A 24,919-nucleotide genomic window follows, 5' to 3' on the forward strand; every position below is an offset into this window, starting at 1 on the left:
GAAGGCTTTGCAGTTTTACATCCAAATGCCTTGCCTCGAGGCTGTTAGGAGCCGTAAAGCTTCCAGCGTGACAAGTAGATGTGTCAAAATCATGCAATATTCAGCGGCAGAAGGGGTGAGCTGTGCCCAGCTGCGAGAAGTCGGGCTAAGGAGAAGCTCCCACAACCGGGAGCGGGAGTCTCCAGTGCCTGAAGGGTTACAGCGGGGCACTGCTGCCGCTGCGCTAATACAGCCTAAGCTGATATTAGCCGAGCTTAACTTCTTTCAGCAGTTTGCAGATGGGAAAGGGGTGGGACGTCCTGGAGTCAGCAGTTCTCCAACGCGTACATGAACGCCAGCTCCGGCGGCCTGAGCCCCAGCCGTGAGCCGATGCGTGCGAGGGGAGGGGAGGGTGGGGAAGGGAAGGGAGGGAAGGGGGGGGGTTCCCTGGAGTGGGTAAATCCACGGCTATATATTTTTTTTTTTTATTCTTGCAATCTTGGTGAGGGCGGGACCCCGCAGGCTCTGCCGTAGTTGGGCTGCGGGATGCTGAACAAAACAAAACCGCCAAAAAAAAAAAGAAAGGGGGGGTGCAGAGGGGGGACCCCACGGGCGCTGCTGCGGGAAAAGGTGGTCTCGGCTGTGTTTCTGGGTGTTGCGATGTGGGGAGAGCCCGCCGGCGTGGCTGGCAGGCCGGGGATGAAACACCAGCAGCAAGAAGGAGTTTGTGGCTTTTGCAGTTTCCTGTTGTTTCAGATGTTTCTACCAGCCTCGGAGGGGGGAAGCTCCAGCCCGGCCCTGGCTGGCGGCCGCAGCGCTGCGGGAGGCCGGTCCCGCGTGGGCTGGGGAGCCCCGGCCGCAGGAACGGCGGTGGCCGCTGCTGCCGGCTCGGGGTCCAGCCGCGGGGCTCAGGGACCCCCCCAGGCACCTCTGGGGCTCACCGGTGACGGCAGCTCTGCCTGCACCCCGGCCGCGTGCCGGGGACAAGGTCACTCGGATGCAGAGGTGGAGGCTGGTTTCTGGGGGTGCCCCGGGAGGGCTCTGCCGGTTTGGGCTTCGTTCCCCAAAACATCAGGGCTCGTTTCCAATAGCAGGAGCTCAGAGACCGGCATACTCGCTTAATTGTGGTTGACACCCTGCGGGCTTCTAGGCTTTCTGTATATCGAGTTTCAACCACCCAGACTTCGAGGAGGGCTCTTTGCGATGGACGTTGCTGTCGGTGGGATCTCCAAATGCTGGTGACTGCCAAAGCTACGTAGCGGTTGCAGGTTACAAGTGTTAAACGTACTGTGGGACGCGGTTCCTAATCGAAGGCTGTGGATTCACACCTCCTGCAAGCACATAACCACGTGCGTGCTCCATCCACCTGGGAAGAGCCTGCCGGCGCGTGGGGTGCAAAGGCTGACGGGGTGTACCCTGCTGTTAGGCACAGGACGTGGAAACCTTATCTGTAGGTGTGTGATACCCGCTCCGGTTGTCGAGCGTGGTTTCTTGCTTGTCGTGTTGCCTTAGCGTGTCCCCGTCCCTGGTGCATCCCATCCTTTGGCATGATGGGGACAGGTTGGGTTGGGGATGTGAAGAGGATGCTTTCAGCGGTTTCGGAGAGGCTCCTGGAGGGTGGAGGGTCCCTGCTTGCTCCTGGTGGTTACAGCCTGGTGGGTCTGGCGTGGCTGCTCAGCACCGCTGCCGAGGTGGCTGCGTGCAGCTGCGGGGCCTCCTCGGAAAACCTGCAGAAACCAAACATGGTTATTTGCTGTTTTCCAGCGCAGTGAGAGCGGTCCCTAACGTGGTGACCATTTCTGCAGCGAACGGTCTGTTTTTACTGGCTTCACGTGCGAGAGGGAAACGTAAAGTTACGTTCCTTTAAAAGCACGCTGATATATTCTCGCGCGCAGAAAATACGCGGGGATTATTTTGAGAAGCTCTGGCTGCTTGCGGGCACCGTGTTTCGTGATGGCTGCTGGCGTGGGGCCCAGGCAGGCAGAGGGCACGGCGGGAGCCGGCAGGTCTGTGCAGCGGGCAAGGCTGCCGCGCCGCGCTTCTCCTGCCTGTCCCGCTGCCTGTCCCGCTGCCTGTCCCGCTGCCTTCGGTCGACCTGCAGCGGGAGGAGTTGCTTCCCTTCAGGTCTTTTGGCACATGACCTGCCTCTTTCTTAACCCTTATTTTCTCACCCCTTATTGCACTGCAAGGTTGCCAAAAAAGCCTTGAGCAACTTTCAAAGCCTCCTTCGGCTGCTGGTTTGTTTTGGGATAAAGCCTGGGTCTGATTCGGGCAGTCACGTTATATGTGCACAGGGTCTGGATAAACCCTGCTCTCTCCAGGTGTACTTACACCTTTTTACCCCTCACTCCTTCCCATCCGCGTGGACAGGGTCCTTCAGAAAAGCGCTACAACTTGCAGGGCGCTTGATTGGTAATTAACCTGGTCTAATTATAGAGAGCTTACTGTAAGCGAGGGATACAACTGTACTTATTATAGTTAGATCATGACATGACTGTTACTTTTTTTAAGCTCCTATTTTTGACGTCATTTTCTAGTTTTGGATTCCAGCGTGACAGTCATAACGCCGTCTTCACGGGCACACGTTTGACAGGCAACTGGCAGAGGGCCTTTTGGTCTGCTCGTTGTTCATATGGCTCTGCTTTTAGCGTGGTGGCAGGTCAACAAGTTTTGGAGCTCTTCAAGCTGTAGTATCGGCTTAAAGAGAATTGCTCCTTATAATAAAGACAGTGCTTAGCTGGTATACGGTACAAGCTAGCAGGTCTCAGCCTCAGTCTACGTCTTCTGCAGCGGGAGATGAAAATCTGCGGTGCGATAGTGCACGGGCAGCATCCTGCAGACAGCAACGGGCCCGATTTCCAGGATCTTCGCGGCTGGAGGCAATGCCAGCTGCAGTTTGGCCCGTTTAGCCCTGCGGCAAACACTTTCTCCATAACTGTTGATATTACAGAAGGCAACACGAAATTGAAATTTGACCAAGTAAGAGTTTCAAGTCCAATCTGAGCTGTCGGCGAAACAAGGCAGGCTAACGCATGGCAGGGAGGTGGCGTACAAAATGTTCCTGTTCTTTCCTAGCCTCTGCAGGACTAGCTCTGAGCATGCCATTGCGTCGTCTCTGAAGCGTTATGGAAGGTCTGTTAGACGCTTGTTTAGGTTTCTACATCGCTTTGGATGACGCGTTCCCGAGGCTGCCATACTTGCCTGAATAGAAAGCAATGGCCGTGCAGGATGCTCGGAGTGTTATTTGCAAACCACTTCATTCTGGTACTGCTACCAAAAGAAACAGCGGCAACAACCCCAAAAAGGTTTGCAGCTGGATCAGTCCCCCTGCGCCATTCCCACCACACAAATATTTGTGCTGGTGCCTGGGAAAGGCAGGGTGGGAGTGGGAATGACACCCGGGGCGGGAGGGCTCCTTGCGCTGGCAGGACTCGCTACGCCAGCCAGCCACGGCCCGGGGTGTAGCGGGGCATCGCAGCCTGCGTGGGCTCGCCTGCGGCGTGCTGCCGGTAGGGTGGGAGGTGGGTGTGCGGTGGGTGGGTGGGGGAGCTGCCCTGCTCCCACTGACCCCTTTCCCACGGTCAGGGAAAGCGCAGGTTGGTCCCTGCGACCAGTCCCCACAACCACGCGCTGCAGTTCCAGCATTAAGCGAAGCCACCCGGAGCCGTGCCGCCGCCAAGGTCTCCAGCTCCCTGCCTGCACGCACGCTTCTGGCTCCGTCATGGCACCGGTGCTTATGGCACCATGGCCCTATGATGCCACGGGATCGCCCCAGGCAGGGATTTGGTTGGAAACAAACCATTTTTTCTGTTACTTTTGCAGGACAGTTAGTTTTGTGCCAGCTCAGTTGCCTGCTCCAGCCAACAGCCATGCACCCCAGGGTGGGCATAAGGCAGAGGGGAGCGCTGGCCGGCGGGGGGGAGCCCCACGGCCCGTCCAGCAGTGGTGTGGGTTTGGGTCACCCCATCCCGCTGTGCAAACAGCAAGCAGAAATCAAACCTGGTGCAGTATGTGCACGCAGCGGGAGAGCAGCCAGGGCCAGCTCCTGCCTTCTGGTGTCCCTTCAACCCCCCCGTGTCACTGCGACCGGTCTCGCACATACTGACCACGCAGCCACGGCCAAGGGCAGGGTGCGAATGGTCGTGGAGAGCTGAGCCGGGCTGGGAACTGGCAGCGTAGGGACCTGCCTGCGTGCCTGTCCTTGCCTGGCAGTGACCTGCTGTGGGGACAGGGCAGAGCCAGCCCACAACAGCCAGGGCTCGTGTGCCTGCTTCTTCCCTGCCTGGGTGTGCAAGAGTGGAAAATTTCACCCCAAATCTCCTTTCCTCCCCCCAGCCCTTGGCCTAGGGGCTTTGCAGACTGAGATGGCCACAGAGGGCCTGGCTCTGGCGTGTTCAGGCAAAGGAGACTGAAAATGAGCCCTGCAGCGAGCTGCAGAGGGGGTGACGTCCCACCTGGGCGCCTTGAAGGGCAGCGTGGAGTCTGCAGGGGGACAAAAAGTGATCCCCGGGGGCTCTGGGTAGCCTGTGGGTTGGGGCTGGGAGTGCTGGTGCAGTCGAGGCTGAGGCAGAGCGCGCTACTGCAAATCGCAGCCTCTGCTGAGCGCCGAAAGGTGTGCTGTTCATAAAAGCAAGAAAGGAAAAAAAAAAAGAAAAAGAAACTAGAACAATGAAATGGGCATTAGCAAGGTCCGTAGCTGCACTTCCCCAGCCCTGGGTGCTGCGGTCGGACACCCCCTTCCTTCCCCTGCCGCGGCTGGCTGCTGGTCCCTGCGCCTCTGTACTGACCAGCACTGCCACGGCTGCAAAAACTTCAGGTTACTGAGGTTCTTAGCTGGATCACGGCCTCTACAGGCACTAAGCTTTGTTTAAATCAATCAATATTTGAAGGCAAGTGTCAAAACTTTGCCTGGCAACAAGCCGTCAAGCTCTTTGCAGAGCACCTTCGTCTTTCCGCTCTGCAAAACCGGCTGTCATGGGTGCAGCTGCCTTCTCCCTCTCCATTCAGTGCTCCTCTTTGTACTCCGTCCCAGATAACTATTTTTATGCAATTATTTAAGCTGTTTGTTCGCTGCCTGTCACACGGCATTCAAGAACCATATAGTATATGGGACAATCAACTATCAAAGTCACTCAGACAAAAAAAAACACCAAAAAAAAACCCCAGCAAAGCCTCTTCTTTGCAAGAAGTGAGATTTACAAACGATCATGGGTACCTGTGGGAAGCGGGGGAGCTTTGCAGATGCTCTGGAAGCAGCTTCCAGAACTGAACCCCAGGCCTGGCAAGAGCAGCACCGTGGTGCAATGCGGGGACAGAAAACAGCCCCCCTTTAACGACGCCTGCAGGGCACGGTGCTGAAACACGAGCGCCAGCGAACACGCACAGCGTTCCCTGGCACCTGTAAACTCTTTTCCATAAGGCTGAGGGGCAAATTCTCTCCTGCTGTAGTCACCTCCATGGGTTGCTCACACGGGCCCTGCTGCCGGCGAGCACGAGGAAGCAGGCAGGATGCGGGCAGGGAAGGATCAGGCTGTGGTTTCCCCAGATGAAACTTTGCAGCCCCTGAGCTGGTTTTGGCACAGCCGTGTGAGCGGTCCCGAAAGAGCTGCAGGCAAAAGACCAAAGAGCCAGAAAACCACACGGCTTTGGGGATCTGCTTTTTCTTCTGGCTGGGTTACGATTTAGCTTGGGGGAAATGCCTGAGCCTGCTTTGGGTAAGCGTGCAGCAGCCGCGCTGGCACGAGAGGGGTGTGATGAGGAGGACGGCGGGGGCAAAAATATCCCAGGTGGATTTTGCCATCTGAACTTCATCCTCTGCAACCACAGACCGAGGTTTTCAGCCTGGTCAATGAAACCTTGTGACTCTGGTTCATCACGTGCTAGCACTGGGTAACATTTTAAGGACATTTCAGCAGTTAGAGGAGCTTTTTCGTCACCGTGCCTTAGGCAATTGATAGACTTCAGAGACGACAGAGCTCTGCGCCGTTGAGTTTTTTTCCTTCTGGTAGGAAACTTAAAATACTTGCACGGGCTTCCTAATGCTTCGTTATCCAGACGAGTGGCAGATTTGGACCAGGATCCCAGCCTCAGCTTTCCTGTACGCATGAGTCACGGTGGCTTCAGAGTACTGCTGTGCCGATCTCCCGGGGGTGCAAAAAGGTATTTTTAGGTTGGTTCACATCTGTGAGCTGTGCCTGAGCGTGGCGAGGAGGTGTGGGACCAGAGGATGAAGCTTTTCGGGGGGGTTTGGCATCGGCGGCTGAATAGGTGGACCCCACGCAGAGGGATGAGGCGGCAGCGTGGGGCATTTCCAGCCAGCCGGGTGGTGGATTTTGCTCTCTGAAACATTACGAGTGTGTAAAGTAAGATCTCCGCACAGCCACTGAATTATTTATTGAATAATTTCTCTTGGCAGGGGACTGGTATGCTGTAGATATTTTAGATACTTTAAATACCTCTGTTTATGTGCGATTACTGTGCTCTTTCTGTAAAATTGGACTTTGAGGACATTGAGCTCCTTGTTAGCATTTTTCCCTTTTTAGTGGATGCTTGCAAAGATCTTGTGTCTTGCAAATGCATTTCTCGGCAGCGCAGAGCAGGAGGGAGCGGAGGCCAGCGCTGCTGCTCCGGGTTGCTTGGAGATCCCCATCCTTTGTCTGTGCCTGGCCTTTGGCGTTGGGGTGGCGAGGGGGCTGGTGGGTCCGCGGGGCCCCTGCGCCCAGCGCTGGCATCTGCCACCGCCTCGGTCCCCGAGAGCCGCAGCAGAGCGTGGTGCCGTGGGCCCGCTGAGGAGGAGCCCGTGCTGTTCACACACCAGAGACTTGGTGGGAAGGAGTTTTTTCAGGAACACAGAGCAGGAGCGCGAGATGTCTGTGCAGTAATGCTAGTGGCACAAGCGTTAATCATCAGTCACCCCGAGCAGGGGGAAATTTATATATATATATTTTATATATATATGCACATGCACACACAAGCATATCCACATATGCAGATATATAATTTTATGTGTGTGTATATATATATATAATGGTACCAAATCCTTTGGCAGCCTTCTCTCTGAGACAATTTTTCTGCACCAGGCAGTTTTCTGCCTGCCTCTCTTAAAAAATAGTCTCACATCACTGGGCCAAATTTATACCACAGCCCCAGCCGCATGCTGAACCGGTCCCTTTCATTTGCCCCTGTGCTCTCCCCGCTCCGTGCAGTAACCAGGACAGGCGAACGCATTGCTGCCTTCCTCGCCATGAACTTTATTTGCCTTATTCCTCTCCAGCAGATCAAAGAGGCTTGACCCGGCTGTAAAGCCTTTTTCCATGGCAGATAGCTCTGCCTCGCTGACCGGGGAGGGACAGCGCCGAGGGGACTGAGCGGGAAGGCAGTGGCACGGGGACCGTCCCCGACGGCCTCGCCGCAGCCCCACCTCTGCTTCCCGCACCCCAGACGCCCACTTCGGGGTGCACCAGGCCCCCGGCCGGCTCCACCGGCACGAAAGCAATTCAAGCTAAAGAGGCTTACGTACCATTGAAACCTCATTCTTTAATAGTCTTGTTGGCAAACGGCCAGTTTAACAGATTGGACGGGTCTGCTTGCCAAAAGGAAGGAGAGAAGGACATTTTTTGTTAGTAAAAATAAAATAAAAATTAAAACCTGCTGTTATTACATTTCTTGCTCACTGGGTGATTCTCCAGTGTCCGCTCACCGGGGAGATGCCACAGCCTCGCAGGCGTTGTGTGCCTTTCCTCCCTTGTTCGCTATCCATGCAAGTAGACGTCCAAGAGCAAACATGTATTCTGCATCCATTGCCTCTCACACCTTCTTATGTTGTCTGAGGCCCGGCATAATAACCCAAAAAAAGCAATTTTATCTCTAAACTGGTTCATTTTTTTTTTCTCCCTTCCCAGTTATGACTCACGGAGTTATTGTGGAACCATAGTCAGTGAGGACTAATGCCTTTGCTGTGATTCTTAAATTAAGTACAAAATTATGATTTGACCCTGCAAAGAATTGTGTAATCTAAGTAAAAGACGGTAATTGTGGTTTATGTATTGTTGCACTTGGGAGTCGATTATTTCACTCACAGTGGGTAAAATTAAGCATCTGCAAGAGTTTGTTTTGGTGGGTAGGGGGCATTTTTTTTAACAGAAAACACAGTTTTGATGACAACATACTGTCCCAAAAATCAAAGCAGTGATACATCACACGGAAGCCGTGGGAGTTCGCTTCAGTGTGATCTGAGTGAAGGTGAGAGACATTAAATGGGGAAAAGGGCTATAGTGAAACATGTCCCTTTAGAGGAGCAAAAGCAGGTAAAGTTTAAGAAAGTTTTAAATAGTATTAGCCTCGGCTTGGTCGATAATCCCAATAATTGCTGAATCCCAAGTAGTTACAGCTGATTAATCCTTGCAGAGTACAGAGGGTCCCTGTTACACATCTAAGTAAGTGCGAGATGGGTCAGGGCTGCGAGGCTGCCCGTGCCCGAGCTGCTCGCGGAGGGATGCAGGCCAAGGAATGATGTATTTCGGGTCGCTGTTGTGGCGGCGTGTTTATACCACAATTACACGTGCAGGCCAGGAAGCGGATAGGAGCCCCGCGAAAGTATGTGAGCCGCGTATCACTCGTCTTCTGCTTCGTTTCGGGGCTGTTTACTGGATTTCTGCACATTGATTCTTTCATAGTTTCAGATACTTTTGGTGCTCATATTTTCCCCTTTACGTTTATCACGCCCTTTACTCTTTCTCAAGCAGTTTGTAGGACTCGCAGGTTGTCCGGCTTCTTGTCTCACAGCAGTGCAACTCTTCTGTAAGGTTTTCAGTAGCTACCTGTAATGATCAATAAGTATATAATGGCATTTCCTCTCTGTGATTAACACTGTTCAGCGGGCTTTGTGCCTGCTATGAAGTGTGGCATTACCATTTCCATAAATGCTATAGTGTCAAACTATTAAAACAGAGAATAAAATTGACCTAATCTCAAACTAGCTGAAAATAGAAAGGTGGCCAAGTGCCCTGAGCTTCCCAAATTTTCTCCTCTCTACTTAAATGAGGAAAAAAATCTGCAGTTTCGGAATAAACTGGGTATTGCATTTGTGGCTGAGGGCTGGACTTCAGTTTTTGAGGTGGGAGCTATCATTAGATCACTTGTTCTCATAAAATCTTTTGCATCTCTGTCCGTGCAAGCGCGACACCGGTCTGCTGCAGAACGGCCGGTGTCCCCCCTCCTCGGCTGAGCCCGACCGCAACCCAGATGGGCCTTAGGCTGGGAACTGAAGGTTCATCCAACTCGTCATCTTCTGTGCCCATACAAGCAAAATTTGCGGAGGTGCATGGCAGAGGCTGGCTTGGCATCGTCTCTGGTTTTAATTACAGCAGCGATTAGGAATTCATAGCCTGTGGTCTCCCAAGAGCTGCTGCCCTGGCCAAGTTGGAGAAAGGCAGTGGTACCTGAGCCGCATTTAATGACAGCGGCTCCTCCCAGGATTGCTGTGCCACTGCAGGCTTGCATGAAGCTTGGTAAAAGGAAAAAGAAAAAAAAAATAATAAGAATTGTACTCTGCAAGCAATACACGAAATCCCCAAATGCCCTCTGCCCGCACGGTTACAGCAGCCTCTGTGCACGTTGTTTCAGAAACACGTTAATCATTGCAACAGCTTTCATTTAAATTAGCAGATGGGTTCCAGCGATGCCGTCTGACTAATACCCGCCAGTTTTATGTGTCCCTGTGAATTCTGATGCTCCCTTACCCTCTGTAAATGGAGACTCTCACATAGTGACACAGTCACAAGATGATTGGGATCCTCATCTCAAAGTCACCTGAACCGTGGGTACAGAGTACTGCGAGCGTGTTTTTCTTCTGCAGGGGAAGGTAAAGGAGAATGGCCCAAATTTTGCTGGGTGCTTCCTTGTGCAAATCTTCTGCAGCCGACCCTGTTTCAGGAAAGCAACTACAAATCTCAGAGCCTGGGGTCTGCGGAGCTGAATGTGAGAAAACACAGCTTTAAGAGTTCAAAAAGCTCAGACTGTTTCACTTGAGTGAAATCCCTCTAAATCTGCCTCTCTGGATTGAGATGTTTTAGATCCTGTAAATTTTGTTTCCTCAGTGAAATGGGTGAGCAGCCGGTGCCGTAGCCAGGGACACGGATCTGCGGCAACTGCCGGCTGATGGGGATGTTCCTCTCGCTGCATGGAGAGAAGCTGGGGGTCTGCAGGCTCCGAGCCATCGTGTGCCCGCTGGCTGCATTTTGTAGTTCCCCACTGCAAATTGTTAATTCTCTCGGACTGAAAAGCTGCTTATTTGGTTTTGGTTTAGTGCTATAAAGTCAAATGTAAATAGTCTCTTTTTTTGTGCTTGAGTATAGGGATAGTAATTAGACGTTTTGCCCAGTTTCCAACATAAAATGAATCACCCGCCTCTTCCCTACCCCGCTGTGAATGCGTGGTGGGCAGGAAGATAAAGGCATCTCAAAAGGAGTTCTCCTTCCTAAGCAGGGTCCTGACGTAATGGTAGGAAGGATGTGATTGCACGGCTGCACAGGACGGGTAAAATTTTAATTGCATTATGCATACACCAGTAGTTGGAGGCTGTTCCCACACTGGTTTATGTCACTAAAACTCCATTGACTGCACTGGAGTTACAGAATCACTTCCAGCAGGAAAAGATCAAAACAGAATCGCACAACAGGGCCATTTGTAATTAAAAAAAAAGAAACAAATAAGCATTGTCCCTGTGGTGATTGCCTGTTAACAAAGGCTGGTCGGTGATTCAAAGCCCAGTGTCGCTGCTAGCTACCCAAAGCCGGGCTGCGAAGCCCTCTTCACCCCAAACCCTGGGCGTGGGAGGTTTCGGACGTGCCATCCAATTTGGGCAGCCCCAGACTCTGGCCCGTGGCTGTTCCCTCCTAGCAACTAACCAGCACTTCTTCCTTTCTCAAAACCCCTTTCTTCTCTCCCCCCTTGCATATTTGTTTCTCTTTTCTCTGCCGTGGGAATACTTTAGAAATTCAGCGGTCATGTGAAGTCCTGTTTGGAATAAATGGAGACATCAGTGTTTCCACGTGCACGGACTCCGTGCTCTGCTCGCTCGCTTGCGCCCAGGGCCGCTCGCTCATGGGGAGCGCGCACCGCAGCAGGGCGGTGGATTCACCGCAGGTAACAGAAATGGGGCAAAACCGCTGGGGAAAGGGTGCGGAGGGTGTCCCGCCGCTGCTCCTGAGACCGAGGCGATGGCAGCGGCTGCTCGTGGTGCGCTCTGGGGTGTGACGCTGCCTGGCTGATGGGAAACCCAGCCCAACCACGCTGGCTCTTTTTTATTATTATTATTTATTTTCCTGGTCACACAAGATATGTTCACAGAGAGCGCGTGACCGCGAGGCGCTCATCCGCTCAGCTTGATTCGTCGGAGCAGGCTGTGATCCGGGCGGCCCCGAGCCTTGTTTCCGCAGGCGAGGGAGAAACAGCCTCCCCTGGGGTAGGAGGGTGCCGGGGCGTTTCTTCTCTGTCTGGACCGTGCTGCTCCTCCCAAACACACCTGGGCCCCTTTCCTGGCCACCTTCCCAAGGCAGGTTTGCTGCCCCGAGCAGATCAAGTACGGGCTCATCACGAGTCACTTTGGGATGCAAAAATCAAGATTAACTGTTGCAAAAGCCAAGCCGGATGAGCTTTGTAGGGCAAAAATCAAATGTGATCAGAAACGGGGGGGTCAGTGACTGAAGTTACAGGACTCAGGTTAAATAAGAGGATTCAGAGGTGCCGGGAGCTTCCCTTGACTGGGTAAGTTCACTCTTGAGAACAGGATCTTGTTTTTAATGTATATGTTTAGTCTTCATTGAACTTAGATTATTAAGTGAAAGTGGGAAAACATAAGCAGATGAGTTTGTGAACCTTCTCCTTACCACTAGCGCTTCTACTTAGCTCTCCCAGGGACCCCAGCACACTTGTCACTGCATCTGGGCAGAAAACTAAATGGATTTCTGCTTCCAAGTGTACTTTCCGGTATTATTTGCCATTACTGACATCTCCATCGCTGTGGCATCTTCTGAGATGCCCTCTGGTGTACTTACAATGAGCCACTAACAAGAAGTACTTACATATTTTTTATTTAATCACAAAGGATCTAAGAGATTCCTGCGACCGTGAAGTCTGCAAGGATTTTAAGTTCACCACGGAAATGGGCCAGCAGCTTCCCTTGAGCAGGGAAAAGTGAATTTCTGTCTTCCAGCCATACTTATTTAATCCAGCTGATGTGGTTATGAATGAAGGATTCGGGCTCTTGTTCCAGGGATGTGAGCTGCTGCACGACAAAAACCTCAGGTCGGTGGGAAATAATGTCCCAAGTAGGAATTTAGCAGAGGGCAGCAGAATGTGGCACAAATGGTCAGAAATAATAAATGTACCACAAGCATTTGACTGAGAGAAACGTTCTGATTTTTCCCCTGGGAGCGGATGGAATGAGTGCAGTTTAAGTCGTTTCCCTGTAGGTCTTGTGTAACTTTGGCTGCTGTAGCATGTTTTACCTTGCTGCAGAGGCAGATGCTGCCAACAGCACCCTGCTCGTGGCACGCGATGGTCCACGGTGTCCCTGCCACCGCCCCGATAAGGGGAATATGTTCCATGCAAAGCCGAGGAGCACCGTGCCCGTCAAAGGGCAATTTTGCTCAAGCCAAATACCTCCCGGCAATTATAAGTGATTCTTAATTCTGTATTACGTTTAAACATCGTATCTTTTTGGCAGATTAAAAGCGCGCTTTTGACGTGTCTAGAGCAAATTTTTTAAAATCCAGGTGCCGACATAAATGACACCTGACACGCGTCAGAGGGACGCAAAGTCAGTAAAGGTGTAACCACACTTTCTTCATTACCTGCATTATAACAGAAATAGTTTTATTCCCGTATTGTATAGGGTCTGGCTACCAACACTTGTTCTTTTTATTGCAACCCTGGCCCTTGCGATCCTTCTGCCGGTGCTGCCAACTCTAGGTGTCCACGGGTGCCCTGTGCCCGGACAGGCGTGCATAAAGGCCTGGCCCTGGTGCTCCCCAGGCGATACCCGCAGCCGAGCCGGGCAGAGGCACGCGGCTGCGGCCGAGCAGCCCCCCACGGCAGCGCTGCCGCTGCCTGGCTGTTCCCCCGAGCACCTTCCCGGCTTTCCGCTTTCAGCTTGGCCGCACGGGTGGATACAAAACACGGCTCAGCTGATGTCGAGGGAGTCATTCTCAAGATTTCAGTGTAACCAGCAACCGTGGCAAACTGGGCGGCTACCTTTGGTGGGACAGGCTGTGTTTCTGGGAGCAGACAGTTTTGAGTGGGACTTGCTGAAATGCTTTTGCACAAATAGCTAATTCATCAGTAAATGAATAGCTCCCTCGCTGAGCTCTCCTGCTTTTTGTAGTTTACTAGTAAAAGTGTGTTTGGCAAGCTGCTTTTCGTAGCCTGATGTGGAGAAATATTGAGGAGAGAAATCAGCACTCCGTCTCAGTTCATCCTTGCACCATTGCGGCCACGTAGTCAATATTTTATCAGATGTGGAGATTTCTGGAAAGATGCTGAAAGCTCATGAGAAGATTACCCCACGGGCGGGTATTGCCCAGTAACACCATCTGGATGCCGTTTCGTTTGCCGTGATCATCGCAACGATTCGTGGAGGGGCTGGCTGTGGTCCCAGGGGCTTTGCACAGTCAGGAACTCTTGGGGGAGCAGAGGTGGCTGCGCTATGCTGGGCTGGCACCGGGCCACAGCATCTGGCCCAAGGGATGGCTGGGCCAGAGCCCGCAGGAGGGAGGTGGCCCCGAACATGGGCTCTGCGTCACTGCCACCGTTCCCTGCTGCCCCCCACCATGACAATGGGTGAGGTTAATTGTTCGCTGTGTTTTTTTCCTCGTGCAAACTTAAAAACCTCCTTCAGAGCCTTGTGCGAGGGGTACCCCCCTGTTTGCAGGCTGGCCTGCGCCAGCCTCCGGAGCTGACTTGGCACAAACATAGGAAAAGGCTGCGAGCGGGTAGTCCTGACCCTCAGCGTAACCCAGACACTGTTCCCAGGAGGAAAAAAGCTGGTTAGCGTTAACGTCAGTGGTGCCATTGTGCGGGAAGTCCTGGCCCCCCCATGGGAGTGAAGCCCCTCCATTAATCGCTTGGTAGCTCTGCAGGCTGGAGCGAGGCCAGAGGGCGAGAGGAAAGGGGCTCCTGCGGCAGAAAAGCTTTTTCTTTAAGATCTTGACTGCTGGTAAAGTCATAAATAGTGCTGTGTGGGGCTTAACAGGAAACCTTAACTGTTTGCATCCCCTCCTCTGCAGCATCTGCTTGGCTTGTCCCTCGTGGGGCTGGCAGTTATCGGAGACTCCCTGTTGGGGAGCGGATACTGGGCCTTTACTGTAAATACGACTTACTTAAAATGCTTCTTGTGTACTCGACACCCAAACACAAGTCCCCTGAGGACAGCCTCACCAAGCCAGACTGTACGGCAGAGAGCCGCTCTCCCTGCGCCCACAGCAAAGTGATGCCGGCAGGTATAAAGGGAGCGAGTTGGGGATGGCAGAGCGTTACCATCCTGTGTCATAAAACTTGTCCCCTTGCCTGTCTCCGCGCACAGCCCTCTTTACAGAAAAGGAGGAAAGCTTTTCTCTTTGCTTTTAGTTTCAGCGCTGTCAGAGCAGCGCAGGGGCTGGCGGCAGGGGCCGGGGGGTCCCCAGCAGCCCCACTGCGTCCGAGGAGCCGAGGCTCCAGCCCCTCTCTTCTCGTGCCAGGAGTGCACCCTGCGGCACTGCCCGTTGGGGAGGGCCCTGGCATTTCTCCTTCCCAGGAGCCACCCATCTCCCCCGTGGAGCACCCGGAGACGTCGCGTCTGGCGGGGCTGCAGGGTGGGGACCCTGCGGTGGCACGCTCTCAGCCTGATACCCCGGCACTCCCTTATCCCCACTCTGCAGTCACTTGTTGTTTCTTCCAGGAAGCATTTAAGCAATGAAACAAAACTTTGCTTGGCTTGAATCACCTATAATTTACCCTGATGTAAATCATAAGGAACTCAAAGTTGAGAATGTGAAGCTGGCATAAAGGCAGAAAGCGGTGTTTCAGAGCGTGTCTGCGCAGTGTTCTGCACACAGAGGCACGCCGGCTTTGCCCCGCTCCACGTGAGCCGAGGGCTTGCGGCCGGTGCCGTGCTGCCTGGCCCTGCCGTGCTGCCTGGCCCTGCCAGGGCCTGCGGCCACCGCGCGGTCCCCGTCCTGCTCAGGGAAGGCAGAGCAAGCTCCTGGCAGCCCTGAGGGTACAGTCGTAGCTGGATCCCAGAGCTTGTCACAGCATCTGTCTGCTACAGATAACTGCAGTTGCGTCGCCTAATGTGCATTTGTACTCAGTTGTCCTTTAGGAGTGAGCTGTCTGCTCCTGCTCACCCTTCTAGGGGTGTTTCCTCCTTTCTCGTATCTCTTCCATAGGTGCTGTTCTTCTCAAGTTAAGGTGGTTGTTGGTAGGCAGCCCCGGGGGTCAGCAGAGCAGCGTGTTTGCAATGGCTGACAAGGGAAAGCACGTTCTCCCCTTCCCAAGCCGCACAGAGACCCGTGCTGCCCGTGCCCGTCCCACGGCGTGACCTGACCGCATCCTTCTGGCTCTTGCAGAGTTTGCCGTTTCGCTCGTGGAGAAGATGCAGGCTCAGGAAATCCTGCGGAGCCTGCGGCTCCCCGAGTTCGACGACCTCAGCCAGTTTTTCCGCAACCTGCCGGCCACGGCGCTGGTGGGCATCGGTGCCTTCGCGGCCGTCGTCGCTTACTGGTTTGCCAGCCGGCCCAGGGCCGTGCAGCCGCCCTGCGACCTGCGGATGCAGTCGGAGGAAGTCGAGGTGAGGCCAGGGGCACCCCGACGGGAGAGGCTGGGTTTCACCCGAGGTTTGCACGCATGGGAATGACCGCAGGGGATGCCAGGAGGGGCTTCTGTCTGCTTTGAGGGCTCCCCAACCTCATCCCGAAATCAGTCGTGTAATGCGCTACGCCAGGGATCGCTTCGCTCCTTAATTCACCTTTTTCTGTAAACTGGAAAACTAGAATACAGCCCATTAATTTATTCTCTTAGATTTTCGGTTACATTTTGGTCTTAGCTTTGCTTAACCCTCCATGACTGAAAATTGCAGGAGCTGCCATTGCATGGGAGAAACCACTGAAAGGCAACAGCTGATAAGATCAAATCAGCTGGCACTTCTTGTGTGTGCCCGTTACTGAATTTGCTGCTGCAAACTTTGTAATAATAAGAAAAAGTAGACCCGAATCCATGCTTAGAGGCCAAGGAGTTATTAATTTTCATGCTTGCAAAAGGTTTTAAAGTTTAATGCAGCTGCTCCGTTTTAAAGAGCAGAAATATTTCTGAAAATTGTTTCCACTTAAATTAATATCTGAAAGTGCGATGAGAATTTAAAGCCTTTTGTGATGTCCCCTCTAAAACCTTACTGTCTTTAGTTCCAGCAACTTTTTAAAAGAGTAGGAGGAATTTACATTTTCCAAGACAGTTTTCCCATGTGGTGAGGGCTTCAGGGAGACTTTCTTCTGCCTCACGGCGCAGTCCCGGTTCGGTCACTCTCGTCCCGCCTTGCCTCCCCTCGCCCACTCCTGAAACACCCCTGCTGAACCACGCACTGGGGTCTGGAGTCTGGCCTCTGCTTTAGTCTGTCCTCGTGTTGGTCTAGATGTCCTTGAGAAGGTGCCCATGGTGCCAGTCCTGGGGACCCGTGGACCCCAGAGCAGTCGTTCCCCCAGCGCGTCCCCACTCCGTTACCTGCAGATTTATAATTCCTCCTCAAATCTCCTTGGGAAATATCAGCCATCTCCTGTGGCACGAGCCAGGTCAAGTGCTCCTCTCTGGGAAGGTGGTTCTCCATGTTACTGGGACGCTGAGGTGGACGTCCCACCTCTCCTGTCCCTTTGGGTGTTGGGGCAGGAACACGGTGGCGGCTGCAGGAGGTCTCTCTGGCATTTGGGGAGCGTGATGCTTCATGGTTCGGGGTTTCCCCATCTGCCGCCCGTCAGGCGGTGCCGACGGCTGTGTCACGTCGTGTCACGTTGTGTCGCACAGGGCCTGGCCGGGGCGCGCCGGTCGGTGATCGGGGACAGCCCGCAGCTGCTGACGCACTACTACGACGACGCCAGGACCATGTACGAGGTCTTCAGGAGGGGATTCAGCATCTCCGGTGAGAGCACGGTGACGAGGAGGCCTGGGAGCAGAGGTGGGGAGAGGTGGAGGACCTGGTGATGTAGAGGCCCAAACGGTGTAGGAGGCTCAAAGGCTTAGGGAAGCTCAGGGAGCGTAGAGGCTCAAAGAATGTGGAAGCCCATAAAAGCGTGGGAGGCTCAAATGGTGTAGAGGCCCATTTGGACTCAATGGCCAAAGGAGCGTGGGAGGCCCAAAAAGGAGTGGGAGGCCACCAGCATGTGGGAAGCCACAAAATTGTAGAAGTCAAGAGAGCGAGAGGCTGAAATAAGGGGGGAGGCACAAATAGTGGAGAGGCTGAAAAAGTGTAGGAGGCCCCAAGGGTGCAGAAGGCACAAAGACCGTAGAAGCAAAAAGAGTGTGGGAAGCCGAAGGAGATACGACTGCTGAAGGACAGAGGGAGGCTGAAACAGTATGGGAGGCCAAAAAAGTGCCGAGGCCCAGAGAGCATAGAGCCTAAGAGAGTGTGGGAGGCCCAAAAACTAGAGAGGACTATTACGTGTGGGAGGCCAGAAGAGTTTAGAGGCCAAAAAGGTGTGGGAGGACCAAGAAGAGTGGGAGGACCCACGAGTGTTGAGGCCAAAGACTGGGAGGCCTGAGTGTTGAGGCCTAAAAGGTGTGGAAGGCCCGACAAGTGTAGAGCGTGGGGGTTATAATTAGGGTTATTATTTGCAATGTGCATTATTTTGCCCTTGATGCCATTGAATTTTACTGTGCGGTCTCTTAGTACCATGAGATCTTTTTGCCGCCGCTGGCAGACAGCTTAACGTCCTGAATTTTGCAGCATCAGCAAAGCTCATCATACATTATTCATTTCCAGAACATTTATGAATACATTAAACGGGGCTGATCCGGGCATAGAACTGTGGAACCCAGCAGAGCTCTTCCTCCGCTGCAAACGCTGATACTTATTTCTGCTTGTTGCTGCCTTTTCATCTGTAGCTCACCCAGCTTACCTTTTATTCCACAACGGGGCAGGGTAAAGGACTCTGCCAAAAGCTCTTAGGAAAGCTGAGTGTGGTGTATCAGTCCCTTGCCCTTACCCCGTGATCGATGGTACCACCAAAGAGCTCTCACGCACTTGTGAGACAGCATTTCCCGCTCTACAAAGCCACGATGACTCTTCCCTGCTATATCATAACTATTTCTGTGTCCACTGCTTACGACTCCCTGCCTCGTTGAATACACCAATTTCGTTGTCAGATTATTATTTTTGGTACCACCTAAAGCCTCAGTGGAATTGCAAATATTCCACCCCGCAGGACAGGGGTAAATAAATAACTCAGTAGGTGTATGGAGGGATGGATCTTGTACAGGTAAGTACAGTTAGCAAATTAATTAAACTTCTGAAATATTCCTTCTGTCATGTAGTGCTGCGTATTGTCTTACCCTCCTCCCGAGTAAGCTGTGCTAAAAATAGCAGTTTTCACCTTGAAGTGTGTAAATCAAAAGGGGAAGGCAGTGGGAGCCAGCGTTTGGGATGAAAGCGTTCATCAGACACTGATGCTCACACTGCGTTTGCAGAAGTGTCTTTTAACGAGGCTGTTTGGGGGCAAACTGCTGCTGTCCCCTCTGCAGCCCAGGGAGGAGGACTGAAGCGACTGTCGGGGAGATCCCAGCAGCCGGTCTCCCGTTAGTCGCACTCGTGTATTTAATTTGATGGGGCTTGCTGTGAGCTCTGCCCCAGGAGCCAGAGCCGACCCCGATAACAACGGATTTACTCTTTGAGGGCTCTGCCGCATCCCCGCAGCGTGGTACTGGGCAGCGCGTTAACTCCTGGCGCTGCCCCCGTAACTCCATCATCTCTGCTTGTGTCTTCCAGAAAACGGCCCCTGCCTGGGGTTCAGGAAGCCCAAGCAGCCCTACCAGTGGCTGTCCTACAAGGAGGTGAGCTGGAAATGACACCCCCCCAGCGTTCTCTCCCCCAGCGCTCTCAGCCTGCCCGGCAGAAGACGGGGTGTTAAGGCACCCGCGGGTAACGCACGCACGCTAGACCGGGAGGTTGCTAACGCACTGTGCGAGGGCTCTCGGTTTTCCCAGCCGGGCACATCCCGGCGTTGTAGGCGTGTTGGCTTCCGGGGAGCGGCTCAATGCCGTTAGCCCGCTCCTGACAGCGGCACTGACACGCTCAAAGCCATGGGGCAATGCCAACCAGAGGTCAACTGCTAGTCAACTACTAATGGCTTGTGATAACATAAAATACTGGGCTTTTAGATAGTAAATACAATAATTTGAGAGCTTCCCTGTATAAGCTAAGTCTTCACTTAGTTTGGTATTGTTTATAATTTCTTTTTTTAATGTATTTTTTTTTCTCTCCAAATTCCAGGTGGCTGAAAGAGCAGAAGCTCTGGGTTCAGGGCTTCTTCAGCAGGGCTGCAAGCCATCCACGAAGCAGTTCATCGGGGTCTTTGCTCAAAACCGTCCAGAGGTGAGATTTTAAGTTCAACTTGGTGCTGTATTAATAATGTTCCTGACTTGTGAGCTTGCTTTATACCTGAAGCTTGTTCTCAAGTGTGTTAAATCTGCTTCCATGGCCGCCTTCTCACCTTCATGCTTTGATGTCCTCCTGCAGTGGATCATTTCCGAGCTGGCTTGCTACACCTACTCCATGGTGGTGGTTCCCCTCTACGACACCTTAGGTCCTGGAGCCATTCGTTACATTGTCAACACAGGTAAAAATAAAATTGATGTAATCTCAGAAACCAGTTTTGTTGCTCAGAATGGTTCATTTTCTTCTGCTTTCCAAAAGACGGGTGATTTTGCTCATTGAGCGTCTTGAAGTTGTTTAGAGAGGTTTCTGGGGAGCTGTGTGTCCCCATGCTGGGTCAGGGCTGGCTCTGCTGCATTTCCCACACGCCCGGTCGTGCACAGCTGTGGATGGGGCTGCTCTGACAGTGGGAATTACTCCAGGGCCACCTTGTTTGGCTGCTTTTCTTCCAGCTGACATTTCCACAGTCATTTGTGACAAACCTGAAAAAGCCAGAATACTCCTTGACCACGTGGAGAGGAGAGAAACGCCAGGTCTGAGCTCCATCATCCTGATGGACCCGTTTGAGAAGGAGCTGCTGGAGAGAGGGAGTCGCTGTGGGGTTCGCATCCAGACCATGCAGGAGGTGGAGGTAAGTTTGTTCTCCCTCTCTTTTGACTATATTTTGTAGTTTCTGTAAAAAGACAGTAAACTATACAGGCACTTGTGAACTGAGTGGCAGGTTCAGTGTCTGGAGAGCACCACAGAGCAGCTTGTGGCTGTTAATATTGATGCACGGCTCAGTACATTTGCCTCTTAAGTGTTATTCCTTGTTGGCAGGAGCCAACATTTCAATCCTTCCTGCTCAAATAAGATATCAGCTGCTAACTAAGCCTGGAAAGGGGGCTTGCTGTTCCAGACACTGTCCTCCTACATGTAAGCCTACAGCCTTACACTTCTATGAAACAGCCTGGATCCAGCTCAACCAACCCAAGCACTACTTGAAATCCAAGGATGGCATTGCAGTTGATGCAAGAAACTCTGGATAGAAAAGATGACCTAAGTGTTAGCCACAAATTTTTCTGCTCTAGCTCACACTCTTCCTTAGTGGTTTGCAGATTGTTAGCAAGTGGGTTACACCACAGGAATTAAAGTGGAAATAATTTTTGTTACTTTAATCTCTTTCAGGACTGTGGCCTTGAGAGCCGACATGTGCCTGTGGTGAGTGTTGGCATGCTGCTTTTCCCACTTTTCCCACTTTTCCCACAGCTGACTAGGTTACATTTATTTCACTGACCAAAGAGGGAAGGGTTTGCTCTGGGCAGAAGGAAGCGTGCCTGTGTTCAGGGGCAGTGCCCCGTGACCCTCTCCACGTGGGAGGCGGTGGAGGAGCCCAGGGACGGTCGATACCATCCGCTGGAGATGTGCAGTGCTTGCTTCATACCCTCCGCCTGGGACGCTTAACTGAGATAGTTCATCCTTACTGAACATGTTAATGGGACAGTAATTAAATGCCATCGTTAAGCCACAGTAATTCCACTACCTTACCCAGGCGGCACCGGGGGAATGTGTTTGCACCCTTGGCTTTCCAGTGGGGGTTTCTATAGCTCAGAAACAGTACTTGGCAGTATTTCTCTGGGATATTTTTGGGAAATTGCATTGGTATTTTTCACTGGCTGCTCATACTTGTGCAAAACTTTCCAAAGCAGCCTCTGATTTTCAGGCCGCTTATTTATTCATTCGTGACCCAAAATAGCGCACACACACGCCGTGGTGCTGAGAATACAGAGATATGACTGGAAATGGGAGCCATTGGCAGCTTCAGAAAGTTGTCCTCTGTTGTGGATAACCACACGTTTCCAGAATTTATCTGGAAATCAGTAAATTAGCTCAAGTTTTCCCACACACCTACAGGTATAGATGATGTCTTTGAAAATACTAACTGCAAGACAAATATTCCATCGAAGTCTTCTTACACTGAAGCATGCCCTTATTGCAGCTGAGCAAAACATAAGGGAGGAATAGAGTCTGCATCAACTGAAGAAACCTGATAAAAAGAGTTTTATGATGGTCTTTTACATTTGCCAAGGGGAATGAAAGCTTTTTATGGCAGAGCTGAAATACAATTGGTTTGATCTTTAAGTTTATACAGTGACAACAGTCTACTGTTGACCGTTCTGCATTTGATTGATGTGATTTTCTTATTCCCCTTGTGTATTTCTAGCCTCCTCGACCAGAAGATCTATCAATTGTCTGTTTTACTAGTGGCACTACAGGTAAAAGAAGAGGCATTTTAATCTCTCATTTAATCTAATGTTAGAATAGATTATCAACTTAATTATTAATACCACCTCAATATGTGCAAACTTGCTGTTATACTGATATGGCAACGGTATTTCTAAGCATTTTTAATATTTAAGAATACATATGTATATATATTTCTGTAGATTGCAAATTAAAAATAATGATATATTTTTCACTTGAATTCCCTGACATACACCTTGGCAGTACGATTTTCCAGTTGTCTGGAAATCTGCCCATGTTTCTGCTTCCCCTTTTGCAGTGCAGTTGTGAAGCACTTGATGGATTGGTATTTATCTTCTGCAAATGTTTAGAAAAAAAAAGAAATGCAGGTCCACAGCTTTCCGTTCTCTGTGTCCGAAGCACACCAATGTCCCCAGCCCCACCAGCGTCCTCAGCACCTCTGTCTCCTCTGCAGCGTGCCCCAGCTTGCTGGCGTGTTGCCCGTGTCCTTGGGTTGGCCCTGGGGCACCACGCGCGGGGGCAGGCTTGGGGACGAGCCCGGGCAGCCCATGCTGCCGGTACTCCCGTGCCGCTGGCCCCTTTTTCTTGGAGAGGAGCAGCATCATTTTCCTGCCTGTTCTTAGCAGACACAGTGCTTTCTCCTCTCTCCAGACCCTGGTTTTCATATGGCTTGCAGGAATTTCCTGCTCTTGAGAACTTGACCTCCATAACGTCTACCAAAAAGCTATACAGGCAGACAGCACAGATGCACAAGGCATGATTGCTTGGGAAACTGCTTTTATACTTACCTGCAGGGAAAGACCATGCTCCAGGGACCGCTGGAGCAGCTCTTCCAGGCTCACCTGTGCTCTCAGGATTGCGTAACGCTTGGTCCTACCCCAAAGCATCCTCGATTTGGCCTCCACTCATTTAGGCAAGCAGACGATGCCGCTTGACACCAAGCTGCCCTCCAAGAAGGCAGTTGCTTGTGCTGCTCAGCCTGCAGAGTGCAAAGCCTACAGATCAGGCTGAGCAAGAGGGGGGATCTTCATCTTCCACCTCCTGGAGAAGACTTGTACTGCAGATCAGGTAGGCAGCTGCTTTATCAACTTCAAGTACAAATTCAAAATGTATTAAAAGGCTTTGGTTTTTTTACCTTCATGCATCATTTTTAGTTTTGAGGTCTGTGCACTTCAGAGTACCCAAGGCAGTGCACTGTGTGAAAGGAGCCTGTGACTCTGCTCTGTCTTGGCGGTAGGAATTCCTAAAAGGAGAAGGTTGAACCCAGTGCAGGACACGGACATCACAGCCATGGACGCTGTGAGCACCAGCTGTGCCAGTGCAAAGTGGCCGGGCACAAATGGGAATTGTACGAAACGAAAGGAACCAGGCCTATGGCTATGGTGGAGCACAATTTGTTTATGTGGATTTTAAAGTGCAGAGCAGTTATTTTTGCAAGTCACATTTTTGTTGATATTTTTATTTCTAAATAAGAAATTCTGAATAGAGAAGGGTTTTTTGATTTCCTTTTTTTATTTGCAAATGCAGTCATAGGCCAGTTTCTGACTTTGTGCTTTTTTTAGGAACGTGTCTGAAGTTACAGAAATAGGACAACCAGGGAGCTCATTTGCTTTCTCCCACCCAAACCAGAGACTGCAGATTCTGCAGGTTATCTGCAAACTAAACTCTCGTAGAGCAGTGCTTTGTGAACCACCAGCCCATCCTCTGCTGCTGGAGGACTCTGCACATCACTTTCTGGCTTTTCCAGGGGTTGCATCAACGCTCTGGTCTGTTTTCAACGTTGTATTTTGACGTAAAAGGCCTGGCTTGTGTATAGCCCACGTCAGGATGTTTTTAATGACCAGATTTAGATTTTTCTTCCAACGGATATGTTCTCAAGGGCTTTTTCAGTTCTGAAGGGCTCCAAATATTTTTGTATGGTGTGAAACAAATCTTTGCTATAGAGTTTGTAACCTGGAAATTGTAGAATTGGAAACAATTTTAGCTGCTTATAAAAAAAACCAACAGAAATGGACTTTAATGTGTGCTTTTCTTTGATAGGATCAGATGTCTAAATGCCTCCACAGGCTGAAGGGAGAGACTGCGGTTGCTGAGCTCAGATCACAAGACCAACTTTTATTGTCGTACCAAGAAATCATCAGCACTCATAAATGGGCCAAAGGCACACAGATGGCCCCAAACCATCAGGATACCATTTTTCATGCTGGCTGCTCCAGAGAAGCAAACTGTCATTCCCTCAAGGATCCACCTGTAACCAACTGGATAAAAATTGCTTCCTAGGCGTTCCTCACAGCCTCCAAGTGCACGTCCCTGACTCCCGGAGGCTCCCAGGGTGAGGAAAGCGCTTACATCCCAAAATGCTGACGGATCACACCACCGCGTTAGTGCTGGAGCTGCTACTTGAAAGACCCATTTAGTGATGTGGAAAAGGTTCTTCTGTTGCTTCTGAGAACTTTCAAACCGGCTCGGCACTGAGATAAGGAGGAATCGCCGTACCCGGGCTGTTAATTGACAGGGATCGCAGCGCAACCCTTTCCGTAACGGGACACTCACGAGGTGTGTCTTTACGAGGAAATTCAAACTTGAGAGCAGCCTTACGGATCTGGCATTGATTTTTTAAAAAGAAAAGCAGTACCACTGCCAACCTTTTTCTCTTGAAGTGGTAATTCTGGGAAAAGGCTCATAGCAAGGGGCATCTGTTTTGCTGGGTTAATTCTTAAAACAGAAGAACTAAAGAAGGTCAAAATTTACAGGTATCTCCCAGGCCCAAGAGCTCCAGCTCCCCTGTGGCAGCACGGTTTGTTCTGGATTTCTCCTGATGAAGGCTATCCTGGCTCTAACGCTGCTGCTCTGCTTTGACAGCGTTAACACCACAGCCTGTCTGGGATGCTGAACCTGCTGCGGGCAGGACACGGGGGAAGGAGCCAGGATGTTCACTCTGCTTCCAGGCATGTCACGGTGATTTGAGCAGAGGTACTGAATTTGCATTTAAAAGAAAATAAAAAAAAAAAACAGTCAGAGGTGGAG

The 24,919-nt window shown here is 51.6% G+C and overlaps 1 protein-coding gene across 2 annotated transcripts in view; it reads left to right on the plus strand.

The window, feature by feature from the left end:
• Positions 1-329: 329 nt before the first annotated feature.
• ACSL6 (acyl-CoA synthetase long chain family member 6) overlaps positions 330-24,919 on the plus strand; it is a 48,136-nt gene continuing 23,546 nt past the window's right edge. For both annotated transcript variants that reach the window (XM_075510129.1, XM_075510128.1), the window contains exons 1-9: positions 330-361; positions 15,582-15,802; positions 17,026-17,140; positions 18,983-19,047; positions 19,487-19,588; positions 19,733-19,832; positions 20,101-20,279; positions 20,816-20,848; positions 21,852-21,903. In XM_075510129.1, coding sequence (XP_075366244.1) covers positions 15,608-15,802; positions 17,026-17,140; positions 18,983-19,047; positions 19,487-19,588; positions 19,733-19,832; positions 20,101-20,279; positions 20,816-20,848; positions 21,852-21,903 — 841 coding nt within the window. In that variant the 5' untranslated portion in view covers positions 330-361; positions 15,582-15,607. The remainder of the gene's footprint in view (positions 362-15,581; positions 15,803-17,025; positions 17,141-18,982; positions 19,048-19,486; positions 19,589-19,732; positions 19,833-20,100; positions 20,280-20,815; positions 20,849-21,851; positions 21,904-24,919) is intronic.

Source organism: Mycteria americana, chromosome 8 (assembly GCF_035582795.1).
Source record: "Mycteria americana isolate JAX WOST 10 ecotype Jacksonville Zoo and Gardens chromosome 8, USCA_MyAme_1.0, whole genome shotgun sequence".
Classification (NCBI taxonomy): domain Eukaryota; kingdom Metazoa; phylum Chordata; class Aves; order Ciconiiformes; family Ciconiidae; genus Mycteria; species Mycteria americana.